This window comes from Portunus trituberculatus, chromosome 44 (assembly GCF_017591435.1).
Source record: "Portunus trituberculatus isolate SZX2019 chromosome 44, ASM1759143v1, whole genome shotgun sequence".
NCBI classification, from domain to species: Eukaryota; Metazoa; Arthropoda; class Malacostraca; order Decapoda; family Portunidae; genus Portunus; species Portunus trituberculatus.
In genome coordinates, this window is record NC_059298.1 from 17,291,147 (window position 1) to 17,306,737 (window position 15,591).

At 40.0% G+C, this 15,591-nt stretch overlaps 1 protein-coding gene across 4 annotated transcripts in view; it reads left to right on the plus strand.

The window, feature by feature from the left end:
* The window catches only part of LOC123518545 (folliculin-like), a 96,857-nt gene that overhangs the window by 44,558 nt on the left and 36,708 nt on the right, over positions 1–15,591 (plus strand). For 3 of the 4 annotated variants that reach the window (XM_045279373.1, XM_045279371.1, XM_045279374.1), the window contains exons 7-10: positions 8,917–9,001; positions 9,861–10,034; positions 11,748–11,887; positions 12,487–12,786. In XM_045279373.1, coding sequence (XP_045135308.1) covers positions 8,917–9,001; positions 9,861–10,034; positions 11,748–11,887; positions 12,487–12,786 — 699 coding nt within the window. Of the gene's footprint in view, positions 1–8,905; positions 9,002–9,860; positions 10,035–11,747; positions 11,888–12,486; positions 12,787–15,591 lie in introns of all 4 variants that reach the window. The other variant, XM_045279372.1, reaches the window with a different exon arrangement.

The window sequence follows — 15,591 nt, forward strand, 5'->3', positions numbered from 1 at the left end:
TTATTAGCAGATGTAGTAATGAAGGAAGCATACCTCTCCGGTGGTCGAGACACCTTTCCACTTCTGGTGACTGTAGCTCGCCGCAGGAGCTCCGGAGAAGGCATCTCTTCATCACTTGACCCTTGTTGTCCATTGGGAACAGGAGAAGGCACCCGCATATAAATATAACCAGAAGTTTGCCGAGTATGAGAGACAGACGATGGGGGGTGGGAAACTGAGGGCAAAGTGAGTGGCTCCATATTGCTCCGAGGATCTGGAGTAGCGATATGTGGAATGTTAGCAGGCTTCAGTCTGTCAAGAAAGATATTTACCAGCTTGCGCTCACGACTCACTGTAAAATACTTCCCATGGCGAGACACAACCCTGTAGGGACCGTCATAAGGGCGGTCAAGTGGGCGGCGTGATGTGTCGTTCCTAATCCATACATACTCCGCTTTTTGCAGGGCCTGTGGGACATGAGATCTGTGAGTAGCTGGGTGGCGGTGCTGTAGGGAAAAGCTTGTTCATGTTCTGGCGGAGCAAGTCCAGGAAGGCATGCTGTTCTAACCGAGGCACCGGTGCTGAGAATTCTCCTGGCAAGCGTAGGGACTGGCAGAACGTAACCTTGGCCGGACTGGCTCGGAGGTCTTCCTTAATTATGGTTCGGTGGGCGAACATCATGAGAGGGAGGGAGTCAACCCAGCAATACGGATGAGGTTGGGTCTTCAAGGCATCCTTGAGGTGGCAGTGAAACCGTTCAGCCATACCATTTGCCTGAGGGTGGTAAGCCGTAGTATGGTTATGAGTGGTGCCTAGAAGTGAAAGTAAGTCCTGCCAGAGAGAAGAGTTAAACTGCGCTCCGCGGTCCGTAATTACAGTAATAGGAGCACCAACCTGAGAGGAATGCTAAAGCAGTCGATTCTGCGGAGATATCAGGCATAGGAGTGGCTGTAGCCCATCTGGTGAAGCGATCAATGCACGTAAGGACGTACCTGTGCCCTCTGGACGGCGGCCAAGGTCCTAGAATATCCACATGGACCGTCAGGAATCGGCATCTTGGTATAGGAAAGGGTTGTAATGGTGCCTTCACATGACGATAGACCTTCGATGCCTGACATAACAGACACTGCTGGACCCAGGAACGAGCATCTGCACGAATCCGTGGCCACACCACTGTCCATGTCAGGAGCCGTTGCGTAGCCTTCACTCCAGGGTGAGCGAGATTGTGAAAGTGGTCGAAAACAGCCCGCCGCTGAAAACTGGGAATGAACGGTCTCGCCCGTCCACATGATACATCGCACCATAACGGAAGTGGGGTCCCACAAATCTGAAAAGGCTGTAATTGTAGAGAGAATGGGTCTTGCTGAAATGCAGCGAGCTCCTTGTTGGTCTCCTGAGCAAGACCGAGTTGATGATAATCAAGCAGCAGAGGAATATGAGAAATCGTCACAATAGAGCGCGAGAGGGCATCTGCCACGGGATTCTCAGCTCCATTCACATGATGAATATCAGTGGTGTACTCAGAAATATAGGATAATTGCTACTGTACACATGGAGAGTAGATATCTGCGGGGCATGCCATAGCAAATCTTAAGGGCTTATGATCACAGAGGATGTAAAACTCTCTCCCCTCTAAAAGATGTCTGAAGTGATGCACAGACATGTACATTGCCAATAATTCCCTGTCAAACGAACTATACTTGGACTGGGCAGCAGTAAGACGTCGTGAGTAGAAGCTGATGGGCGATGTTATTCCCTTGCTGACCTGCTGCAGAACCGCGCCGATACCAACAGAAGAGGCGTCAGTATTGAGGAAGAGCTGGGCATCGGGATCTGGATACGCAAAGCAAGGTAGCCGGGCGATGTCTTCTTTGATGGCTTTCTGGCTGACATCGGCCATGGGAAATCCCTAATAGCCTCAACCTTCTGTGATACAGGAGTAATACCATCTTTGCTAACTCTGTGACCAAGAAAATCCACAGCCTCCACTCTAAAAAGACATTTCGCAGGAAGTATCCTCACGTTATTGTCTCGGAGACATGCCAACAGCTGCCGAAGATGCATGTAATGTTCCTCTTCACTGCTGGAGGACAAGGATGTTATCTATGTACACTGTTACGAAGTCGAAATTGCTGAAAAGTCTGTGCAGCATTATGTAACCCAAAATTCATGTATTTGAATTCATATAACCCAAATGGTGTTGTAATAGCGGTCTTGGGTATGTTTTGGGGATGTACTGGTATCTGATGAAAAGCTCTTACTAAATCTATCTTAGAAAAAATGGTTTGTCCACTCGGCTTGAGATGAAAATCATGAATGTGTGGGACTGGATATCTATCTGGCACAGTAATTCTATTCAGCGCCCTGTAATCCCCACAGGCACGCCACTCGTTACCTGAAGGCTTCGGCACCATATGAAGAGGTGACGCCCAGCAGCTCTTCGATGGTTGTACAATGCCGTCTCAGAGTAGGGAGTCAAACTCTGCCCTCGCGGCTCGCAGTTTGTCGGGAGGCAAGCGCTGTGGTCGAGCATAGACAGGTGGGCTGGTAGTTTCTATATGGTGGAATACAGCATGAGAAGTAGAGGGCCACTGCATGAGAGGCTCTGTAAGGGTAGAAAACTCCCAAAGGAGTATTGCACAATCGTTATTGGCATGAACCACAGTAATGAGAGGAGCTGTACGCTTGGCAACACTACCTGTAATAACAGTGGGTGATGACTGTTGATGCAAGCAGTGATTGCCAGGATCAACCACTAGTTTATAGTATGCTAGGAAATCATACCCTAATATGGGTTGAGTAACTTCAGCCACTACGAATACCCACGGGAACTTACGAGGAGAGCCGAAGTCCAGCACGAGTCTCTCGGTGCCATATGTCGCTATTGGCGTTCCGTTGGCTGCAAGAAGATCAAACACTGGGGGCTTCCCAGTGTCCTTAGATCGTGATGGGGGAAGAATGCTGAAGGACGCTCCAGTGTCAACTAAAAAAACTCTTGCCAGTGCAGCAATCTTCCACACGCAGCAAGGTCCCAGAAGCGTCATAACTGGCGGGGGAGTTCGCATTCACCTGCCCCCGTGGTAGTCGTTTCCCGACCACCGACATGGTGAATGGCACTGCCTAGCACTGGAACCGAAGGTGGCATGGTACCAATACAATCCCTCGTTGGATGACCCCACCGAGGATGGTCGTGACGCACTGAACCTGTTGTAACTGATGCGCCCCCTGACAAGGTAACGGTGCACATAGCTGTTCCTCTATTGCCTCCAGGCGCTGCAATATCTGACGATATGGAGCGTCGGACGTTGTTGCCATGGCCAATCCTTCAGCACTGGCCTGATTCTCCACAGTGTTTCCAGTCACCAGTGATGCCTGTGGGTGCAAATCAGGTGATGGCACTTCTGTCATGCAGGTATGAAGCAACTCCTTTGCTGTATGCAGTCCACTGGAACTGGAGGGAAGCACTTGATTAACACTAGTTGTCACTGGAAAAGATGCAAGTGTGGACACCTGGCTGCGACTAGACAGGTGTGAGACCACACGATCAGCTGCAGAGATGAACACCAGATCAGAGGTGCTTTCCTCCAACAAGGAGAGTGTTACTCTTACCTCCCATGGTAGTTTTTGAAGAAACATGGATCGAAGGACAGCCTTTGGTAGAGGAGTGTTGCAGTGAACGTTTATCAGTTGCATCTGCTGCCACAAGACAGATGGCCTCATGTCCCCCAGCACGATGGACTGCAGTTCCTCGAGATGGTGATGATCAGGTCATCGGTACACACTTATCAGGGCCTTCTTCAAAGCTGCGAATTTGTTGGAAGACGGAGGAGAGGTAATTGCATCTTGGACCTGGGTGGCAACCTCGGTAGGCAAAGCACCGACCACTGCACTGAACTTTTGTTGATCACTGGCCGTGGTGTTAGCCAGGTAGGCCTCGATGTGAGACAACCAGTCCTGCACATTGTGGTGAAAGGATGGTAATCGTAGACGCTCCACGGCCATGATAACACTCACTGCACCTTGTTCCAGGGTCACTCCGGGGTCACCAAAATGTAGGTGTCCATGCGAGGTCTGTAAAACCGTGTTTCTTATGACCCTTTACTCAAACTAGAATTTCACAAGTACATAACGAAACACCACCATGAAGCGAGGACGTGCGTAACGTGGCAACCAGGAGGTACAAGGTACGCCAGCGGCACAGAGGCGTTCCTTTATCAGATACTCTGGAACACGTAGCAGCCGTCCAATCACAACCATAGTTCAAATCGTGGCGATACAAAGTAGCAGCTCAGGACGTGGCAGCGTGCAGCGACCAGCGACAGCAGCCCAGAACGAGGCAGAGTACAGTGACAGGGTGCAGTCCCAGAGTGCAGGATGCGTGCAGTAGGTGTAGCTGCTGGAATCTGCTGCTGCCACAGCTCCACCTCCTTATATAGCCACCGGCCAGCGTGGATACGGTGACATGTCCAAAACTGTTGTGCTCCCTTGTGCCGGTGCTTCACAAAATTGTGACGGGGCGTCGTGACAGCGGCTGGTTTCACAGCTTCAGAGCAGTACAGAGGAAGTGGTTAGGCTGGGAAGGTACACTGAAGGGGGTAAGAGACCAATGAAGGTGAAAATGAGATCTCAAGTGGCTGTAGAAGAAATAATGGCTAGAAAAGGGAAGTTAGCCAATGATGTCGATCACAAGGAAATATGGATAAAAAAAGATATGAACTTAGAGGAAAGGGAAAAGGAGAAAGTGCTAAGAAGTGAGGCTAAGGAAAAAAACGAGAAAAGGACAGAGATAGAGAAGAATTTTTACTGGAGGGTTCTGGATATGAGACTAAAGAAGTGGTATCTAAGGAAAAAAGAGGGGGTTGTGGAGGGAGTAATAAATTAAGAGTGACTTATACTAACATAGATGGTTTGTTATCAAGTATATTGGAAGTTCGGGATTATTTGAAAGAGAAAAAGCCAGATGTAATGTGTATCGTTGAAATAAAACTGAAGAATGAGATACATGTCAACTTTAAAGAGGAAGGATATAATACCTGGAAGAGGGACAGGAAGGATAAAGAGGGAGGAAGAGTGCTAATAATGGTTCGTGATAATATTTGTGTGGAGGATGTGCAATATGGAGAGGACAAAGTGGAAGCATTGGGAGTAACAATCAGAACAAAAGATTTGAAGAGAAAACTTATAGTTACATATGTTCCACCAAAGACTAATACATGGGGATCAGAAGAGCATAAAGATATGCAAAGAGAGACAATAAAGTATCTGGATAACATGATAAGAAGAGATAGAAGAATACTCTTAGTTGGAGACTTTAACTGTAAAGAAATAAACTGGAGAGAGATGGAAGTAATGAACAACGCTGGGCAGTGGAGTGAGAAAGTGTTACAGATGTCTATGGTTAATACAATGGACCAGTGGATAGAAGAGTCAACAAGATACAGGGGGAAGAGGAACCATCGTTACTTGACCTAGTCTTCACAAAAAAACCGGAGTCCCCAATCATACAATTCCTTAGTCCAATGGGGAAAAGTGACATTAGAGATGCAAATGCAGAAGGAAGATGAGATAAGATACAGAGAGGACCATAAAGGAGAGAAATTAAATTATGCAAAAGCAGATTTTGAAAAACTAAGGAGTTATTTTGCTGATATTGAGTGGAGTAATATTATGTGCAGAAAGATAGTACAAGAGAAATATGACATATTCTTACAGGAATACAATGAAGGAGTAAAAAAGTTTGTTCCTGTTTATAGAGTTCAGAAAAAAATACATGCATGGTACAATGATAGATGCTTACAAGCAAAATAGGCAAAGGATAAAGCGTGGAAGAAACTTTTAAATCAAAGAAATGACTATAATAGTCGGCAGTACAAAGATACTAGAAATGAATATATTAGAGTAAGGAGAGAGGAAGAAAGAAAACTTGAGAAGGATATAGTGGATAAAAGCAAGGATGAACCAAAACTTTTCTACAAGTTTATAAATTGCAAAACAAAGAATAAGGAAACAATTGAAAAAATAATTAAAGAAAGAAAGACATACCAAACAGAGAAAGAAATGTGTGAAATAATGAATGAGAGCTTCAAAACGGTATTCACTGAAGATGACTTCACAGAACCTAATAGGACATTGAATTGCCTAGTATTACAGGATATTGCAGTTCATAAAAAGGATATTGGAAGATTACTGGACAAGTTGGAAGTCAGAAAAGCAATGGGGCCAGATGGTGTATCAGGCTGGGTGTTAAAAGAATGTAAAGTGCAATTACTGGATCCAATTTGGGAAATAATTAAAAGTTCAATAAATGAAGAGAAAGTTCCACTAGAGTGGAAGAGAGCCAATGTAGTACCAATATTTAAAGGAGGAAAGGCAACAGAACCACTAAACTACAGACCAGTGTCACTTACAACGTCGTAGGGAAGTTATGTGAAATAATTACCAAAGAAAAATGGGTTAAATTTCTAGAAGAGGAACAAGTCATATCGAACAGACAATTTAGGTTCAGGACAGGGCGGTCATGTGTATCAAACTTATTAAGCTTCTACTCCAGGATTATTGCAGGGCTTGAAAACAGAGATGGATGGGTAGACACAGTATACCTGGACATTAAAAAGGCATTTGATAAAGTCCCTCACGGAAAACTTATTTGGAAACTAGAGAACATAGGAGGACTGCGTGGAACCTTGCTCGAATAGACAAAAGATAATTTGAAGGATAGAGAAATGAGAACTGTGATCAGAGATACATACTCATCTTGGAGTAAAGTAACTAGCGGGATGCCACAAGGGTCAGTGTCAGCCCCCATTATGTTTCAAGTTTATGTAAACGACACTCACATTGGGGTAAACAGCTATATGGATTTATTCGGTGATGATGCAAAGTTGGTAAAAGTTATCAAAACCAGAGAGGACTGTATACTGCTACAGGAAGATTTAAATAAGATCTATGAATGGAGCAAGAAGTGGAAATTGGAGTTTAATGCCAAGAAATGTCACATAATGGAACTAGGAAAGAGTAAGAGAAGACCAGTATGGAACTATCTGATGGGAGAAGAGCAAATAACGACTAAAGAGGAAAAAGATCTTGGAGTGATCATACAAGAAAATCTGAGCCTTGATAAACATATAAACAAGATATTTGGACTATCATATAGGATGTTGACTAATATAAGAGTGGCATTTCATTACATGGATAAAGATATGATGAAAAAAATCATCACAAGCATGATACGCCCAAGGCTGGAATATGCAGCAGTGGTATGGTGTCCGAGTTCTAAAAAAGATATAAGAAAACTGGAAAGGATACAGAAGATTGCTACTAAGATGATGCCGGAATTAAAGGACCTCACATATGTAGAACGACTGAAAGAAATTGGACTGCCAACCTTACAAGATATAAGAGAACGCGGGGACCTAATAACAATGTTTAAGATAGTAAATGATATTGAAAAGATAGACAAAGAAGACCTGGTGCTGTTGGTGGAAGAGGACATGAACAGAAGATCAGGATGAGGCAGTGTGCGAAGGATGTTGGAAAATACAGTTTTCCACACAACGGTGGAAAAATGGAATGCATTGGATAATGGAATTGTTGCAGTACATAGTGTGCATAAGTTTAAAGAAAAATTAGATTAATGGAGATATGGAGACAGGACACTATGAGCCCTGCTCGAACCCTGTACAATACAACTAGGTAAATACATCTAGGTAAATACACAACCCAACATCTTTCAGCCTTCCAAAATAACTTATTAATCATGCAAAGCTTGTAGGAGTTAGCACTAGTAATGATGCACAGCCATAGTGAAATTCTAGTTGCTTATTTCGTAAAAGACAAAAGAAATTTAAAAATTTTTAATTCTGTGTACAATTTAGTATTGTATCGCATTTACTTATTTCTTGAGCATCTCTTTAAGATGTTTTGGTAAACTTTCATTCAAACATTGAAGAATCACAGCTTTTGAATTCTGCCCAGTAGTTGTGAAGATTTGCTTTCAGCTTGGATTGAGGATGTGTCACAATCTAATAATTTAACTTTCATTATTTCCCATAAGTTTCCTATTGGGAGAAGTATCTTATGAATCTCCAGGCCAATACTTTGCAGTGCCAGCTTTACCCTAAGCCATTCTTTGACAATTTTTAACCATTAGGTGGTGCTTCTTCCTCCTGGAAAATATTGGCTCTGATAACTTCAAAAGATGATTCAAGATTATCCATTTACAGTTCCAACTACACTACTTTAGTGACTGCTTTAGTGACATTAGTGTTTAAGAGAACACAGTAAGATACCAAGGCCATAGAAAGTAAAATATGCACAAACCATGAAGCACTACCTATGTATTTTGTGTTTTTCTAAGAATAAAAAGAGTCACTGGGATCAAACTATTAGATGTTGCACTAATCACACAGAGATTTCATCAGATCTCATTACTGCCTGTTACTTATCCAAGGTCCAATCTTGACATTTTGCAAACTAGATAGTTTTGTTGCTTTCTTGTAATGTTAACTGTTGTCCCAGTCAAGGTCACAGTGCAAAGTACAGCATGAAAGGAGGTACCAACTATTGAATTGGGATTTCCTGCTGGAAGTTGATATCCTGTAAGGCTAGAATTGACTTCAGTTGCTTTCTGAGAAGTTTTCTTGTCCTCTCAGGACAAATCCACTCCTTGTCAGCTGATAATGTATGGTAGGAAAGTGACAGCATGATGTCTGTAAGGAGACAGGAATTTCTTTGCCAAATGTTTGATATCTCCCTACTCTTTACTCTTATTTTAAATGGAAAATGCATACTTTGGAGGGGCTTAAGGAATACTATTATCTGACTCTGGCTGACTCATAAACATGGAATGTATTTCGAAACTTTTATTTTATTACATCAATTTCATAATTTCAGCTTAATCAATAACAGAGCAAGGTAATCTTTGTAGGCTATTCACAGATTTATGAAACTGAAGAGTCTAAAGTGAGCCACCGAGCTCTAAGGTCTGCAGCTGTCATGATGGACAAATCTCGCAAACAGAGAGGTAAGTTATTGCTAGGGATTAAAAGATTTGCCTCCATAACAATCTTGTTGTGTGTTCCCTTAGTAGTTTTCTTCTTCATTGTCATCAATCAGAGTGGCTGAAATAGCACCAGCCAAGGACAACTAAATTATAATAAAAAGAACCCTCTGATATACTGGTCCCCTAACAGAGTCAAAAGTGGTTTTACAAAAATTAAAGGATAAGTGTCTTGAAACCTATCCTGTAGCAGACTAAGATTAAGATTAGTGATAATACGAAGCTTTCATAAGTTACAATAGTTAACTGTATAATTGATAACTGATACTCAGGTAGTTATTGTTTAGATTTTACACTTCCTTCCAAACTTAAAAAAGGTTTTATTTGTTAAAATTTATAAAGAATTGCTCCTTATGTTTTTTTTTGCAAATCTAGTGATTTTCTGTGTGGGTGCTGTAAACACTGACAGAACTTTGTCTTGCATGGAGAGATTTGTGTATATAATGCTTGTGAATGTGGACAAATTTTCTTTACAAATAGATTTTGCCAGGGTTGATTTTGGGACCAATTTCCATCTTAAAAAGATTTATACAATGACTTACTGGTCTCAAATCTTTTAGATAATTTGATATAGATAAATTACAGGAGCCTTCAAAGTATGTGGGGATGGAATTGGATAATGTTGGTGTTGGTATGAACAGGACATCATTATTTCTCTGAATATGTAGTAAGGTAAAAATTCTCATCTTTTCTCATTGTACTTTAGTTACATTTTGCGTTAGTCAGCCATAATAAGAATTGACAATGTTAGTTTAGATTTCTGCAGCTATCATTCATGTACTATGATAGCTCATTTAGCTGTTGTCTCACTCTGTTCTTACAGTGGCTGGTCAGCCTAGGTCCTTATGTGAGATGGTTGGAGAGGAGGGAGTGTGGCAACACCTTCACTCTTCTTTCACATGGCTCCTGAAAGCAAGTGGACTGAGATTACAGGAGAGACTGGTGGAAGGACCTCCTATTAGTTCTTTCATGGCAAATTGTTCAGATGAATGTGGAGGTGAGTTGTTGGCAATAACATCTTTCTTTTTTGATATTAGAAATTCATATTTCAGATTTAGCATTCACAACTTATTGAAGAAGTATTATGTCACCTTTCAGGGTTCTTACCATCAGCAGTCCTGTTTTTCATCATATTTTATAGGTTTGAGTAATTTCTCATGTTGTAAAGGTTCCTTCATGTTACATAGCATCAAACTAAAATAAATGTTTATAAGTATTAGTGATGAATCGCATACTAAATTTTAGAATTTCATGGAGGTGGTGGCAAAATCAAATATGTATTTTTCACAAAATGCAGTTAAGGATAAAACTGCAGAGACTGAAATACTAGTGTTTTCAGATGCAGAAGCAGTTATGAATTACTTTTACCTCTGTAACCATGATTGGAAAGGTGAACACCAATCAGTATGCAGTGCGTGGTGCCCAGTAAGGATGTGCCTACATTTAGGGCACCTCATACTGCTTACATTCTGGACCACTCCTGGGATAAGTTAGATTAGATGGTGCTCTGACAGTTTCAGAGGAAATTGACTCCTTTTCATCCCTCTGTTGTCTTAGGACTCTGGCAACAGTTTGTGATAAAATACCTACCTATTGGTCTTTGGTATCTGTGATCAGTCCAATAGGTATGCACACAGCCCCAGCCTTTATCTTTTGTTTCTAAGCAGTCCTGATGTATTTTCTCATGCATTGCGTGACAAAGTTAATCTACAAATAGAAAAAAAGTTGTAATTTTCCATTATTGAAAATTAGTCATTAAATATGAAAAAAAGTTGCAATGCTTAGGTTTTCACAAGAAAACAGTTTTTACACCTTCACTTATATATATATATATATATATATATATATATATATATATATATATATATATATATATATATATATATATATATATATATATATATATATATATATATATATATATATATATATATATATATATATATATATATATATATATATATATATATATATATATATATATATATATATATATATATATATATATATATATATATATATATATATATATATATATATATATATATATATATATATATATATATATATATATATATATATATATATATATATATATATATATATATATATATTGGTCCATCTCTTCAATCATAACAAACCAAACAGTTGATACCTGTTGACATGAAGGCATAATGGTCGAAATGAGACCAAATTTTAATGTCTAAGTGTTGCCATATCACATGAAAAAGTTTTTAAATGCCAAATGCATAGCTAGTGGACCAGTGGGTACCTATTTGACACTTTACCTGAATGCCATTCTCATTCGTGCTAACTTTTACACTTCATTATTTTGCTGACTTTCATACTCACTCATTTTCATTCTAATTAGCACTCACGCCTATTCTTATTGTCATTCATGCCAGTTATTTCCATAATCTTAATATTTTTCACATTCACTTTCCTTCACATTTTTTAATAATGTGGTCACAGATAATGATACAGATCTGTTGTTGTTTAAAAAGGCACATGTGGATATTGTTTTCACTGCTGAGGCTTTGTGGAGGTGAAGGTGGAGATTGATATCTAGTGCATCAATGATAAGTATATATTTACCTTTATACATTAACTTTATTATTTCCTGTCAGTTTGATTTCATATAATTATTGCATTCTCTCCTCTCTTTATTTCCTGGTTCACTTATTATGTTTTTTAACATTTATTTTTACAGGACTGAATATTCAGCAGGCATACAACATCCTTGGAAGCACTATCTTTCATCACTTGGTGCATCACCTGCTCATTGGCAGACAAGTTATCTTAAGGGGAAACTCTGATGTCATAATATCAGCCTTGATCAAGAGTATACAGGTAATATGGACTAGGTTGTGAAAATTATTTTAAAAAGAAAAAAATAAATTTGAGTAAGGGCACACAACACACAAAAAAAGTTTTCCAAAGTTTCATACTACTGTAAGAATAAAGCAATACAAATAAATGTATGCTTGCCTAATAAAAATAGGTTCAAATTTGTTAATGGTTCCAGTTGGCACCAGCCTGATTTCCTTTTTCCTTGGACAATTCTTGTTGCCCTTCTGCTTAGGCAAATGTGAAGAACACTTTGGAACTCTTAATGATATGAAAATATAAAAAAAAACACTAGCGTAGGATAAAAGTACAACCAACTTGCTAACATTATGTAATTTAATTGTAGGCTGAAAATATGTGGTAACTTAAGATTAATGGTGTAGAACCCTCTCATAAATTTGTCAGTACTACATTTGTAAGACCACAGATTGCTGGTGAATTCATGGTTTACAAAATAGACTGAATTCAGGTGCTTAAATAGATGAATCCTGCAGATGAATGTGTGATAGATGTGCATTTAAATGTTGTTTAGTGAGTACAAATGTTGACAAGAGTAACATGGATATGAAGCAATGAATTAGTTTAATATTTCTTCCCTTCAGCCTCTTCTACCCAAACACTGCTACAGAGCAATCCACTTCTCACAACACTACGTGGATTGTGCCTCCTGCAATGTTCTGGGCCTTCATTCCCTCGTCAGTATTCCTCAAAATGTCATGGTTATGAAGAATCTCTTTGTTATTGATCTCATTCCAAAAGGAGACACTGGTGAGGTCTTCAGCAAGACAACTCCAAGAACTTCCTCTAACTTACTCAGCACACAGGAGGTAATCAAAGGAGATTATCAGAATCCAAAAGGTGCACAAGCCCTAAAAGAAATAATCAAGAATTACACAATCAAGGTATGTCACTTAAAGGAAGTTTTTTTGGAAGTTTTCTCGGTAAATTAGAGTAACAAAGTTATAGAACCAGTACATGCCTATTTTCCACACAAGTTCCCTGCTCCTCTGATTCTTGGTGGATTAACTTATCAACATATAAAAGTTCTCATATGAAGAGCATCAAGCTGTAAATGAAGAGATCAGACAAAACAGTTCATCCCTTTTGACTGTGCTCTCTCTCTCTCTCTCTCTCTCTCTCTCTCTCTCTCTCTCTCTCTCTCTCTCTCTCTCTCTCTCTCTCTCTCTCTCTCTCTCTCTCTCTCTCTCTCTCTCTCTATATATATATATATATATATATATATATATATATATATATATATATATATATATATATATATATATGTGCGTGTGTATGTGTGTCTGTTTACCTAGTTGTATTTACCTAGTTGTATATTACAGGCTTCAAGTGGTGCTCGTATTGACCTGTCTCCATATTTACATATATCTAACTTTTCCTTAAATTTATGCACACTTTCTACTACAATCTCCTCTCAAGCCATTCCACATGTCCACTGTCTTATGTGGAGAACTAAACTTTTTAATGTTTCTCAAACACTGACTTTTCATGATCTTCTTTGGAGTGTCCTCTTGTTCGTCTGTCATCCTCCATCAGTGATACCATCTATCTTTTCCATATGGTTTACTGTCTTATACATCGTTATTAGATCTCCTCTCTCCCATCTATCCTTTAAGATTGGTAATTCCATTTCCTTCAGTCTTGACAATGATTTTCCCTTCTTGAGTGTCACCGAGACTCAATACTCACTGCGTTCATACTCAGGGATGGATGGTAACTCCCTGCTGGAAAGAACGAAATGGACCATGTATAACAATCGTATGACTCATTGCAGTTAACGGATATGAATATTGTCAGAGTAAACACTGATACAACACTTACTTTTTGATGTTAATTGTCACGCCTCGTAACGCAACCTAAGACTCACCCTAATACCTACAGACTGGCCAGCTGATGTAAAGGGGTTCTTAGGCAGCGAGCCGGTGATCGAAAGTATCGCTATGTGTGGTTAACCGGCTATGATATATTATGTTGACTTATAATGTTTGTGGTTGGTTATAATCGTGAGGGTTATTTCTGTACACTTTTATGTCCGTCACAATTTTCTAAGTTCCACTGTTCACTGTGGTGGTGTAGGAGTAACTAACTCTCCCGTCACTTTTTCCCCTCCAACTCCCCACGCCACTCGGTCACGGCGGCGAGCTTCATGGAGATCTGAAACCTCAGCACCGTTCATACCATTCCACTTGATAATTAACAATGTTTCATTCACGCATTACCCCAATTTATACATTATTTACATAAACACATATGTATGACCAATAAACATCGGTCACTAATACTCAAAACAGAGTAAATACACTGTCACGTCTTCGTTTCTGTGGAATAATTTCCACATCCTGGGGGCCACAAGAGCCAAGTTCGTTTCCTTTAGACGAGTGGTTGCATTTTTTTTTCTCTATCACTAATCCTCCACTCGTGCGCATCAATAGATATCAAGCACTATCAGTCTGCCATTGGAGTCGTGCTTGTGCCGCAGCTTTACACAAAGACCTTGTTTGTGTATTGCTTAATTCTTCATCGCTGGATACTTCAAGAGGAAGTAACTTGTTGACTGTTCTTATAGATTCGACGCCTTTCGAGAAAACCCTTACCACTCTAAGCAATCCATATTTATCTGGCATAATACTGATTATTTTTCCAATGGGCCACGTGGATCTGCTTGTATCACAGTCAATTAGGACTATGTCTCCAGGTTTCAGTTTGGTGGGTGATGATGTTGACAAACCATAGTGATGTTCTCTTAGAGAGGTCAAATAATCTTCCTTCCAGACTTTACTCCACTGTTTTATTATCTTATTGAGTTTATTGAAGTGAGTGATTAAACTTTCTCGTCCCACATTTTGTACATAGTCTGGATCCTTAATTTTTTCTCGATTCATGAATGGCGGTATGATATCTATTTGAGACCCCTGTATCAAATGATTCGGACTTAACGGCTCGGGCTCATCTATGTTCTCTTGTATGTAAGTGAGTGGCCTATTGTTAATTCTGGCTTCCATTTCAACAATGACAGTCCGCAGTTCATCCACAGAGATTCTCTTATTATGAAGCACTTTCCTGAGGCTTCTCTTTACTACACCAATCATGCGTTCATAGAATCCGCCTTGCCATGGAGCTTTAGGCGGGATAAACCTCCATTCACATCTACGAGACTGGAAAAATTCTTGTACTTCAGGAAGACTAAAGTAACTTTTAAGTATTATTTCTGAAGCTTTGAAATTCGATCCATTATCTGAAATCACAGGTTCAGGGCATAATCTCCTCCCAGTGAATCTCCTAAAGGCTCTCAAAAAACCACTGAAAGTCATATCGGTTACCAATTCCAAGTGAACCGCTCTTGTGGACGCACATGTAAATAAGCATATGTACACTTTAGTAGGGAGTACTCCACAGTCACTAGCATCTGTAGGGTCCCTTAAATATATTGGCCCTGTGTAGTCAACTCCAACAACTTGAAAGGGTTTACAACTCGTAACTCTTTTTTCAGGTAGTGGGGGTTGGCCTGGGTATGCTATAGGCCTTGAGTCGTACCTCTTGCAAGTGATGCATTTCCTTATTGTGGATTTCACCGCTTGACGAGTCTTTGGTATCCAAAAGCTCTTGCGAACGTTAGTAAGAGTATCAGCAACTCCTCCATGTAGTGAAATTCTGTGGCTTTCTTTTATTACTAAATCCGTGAAGTGATG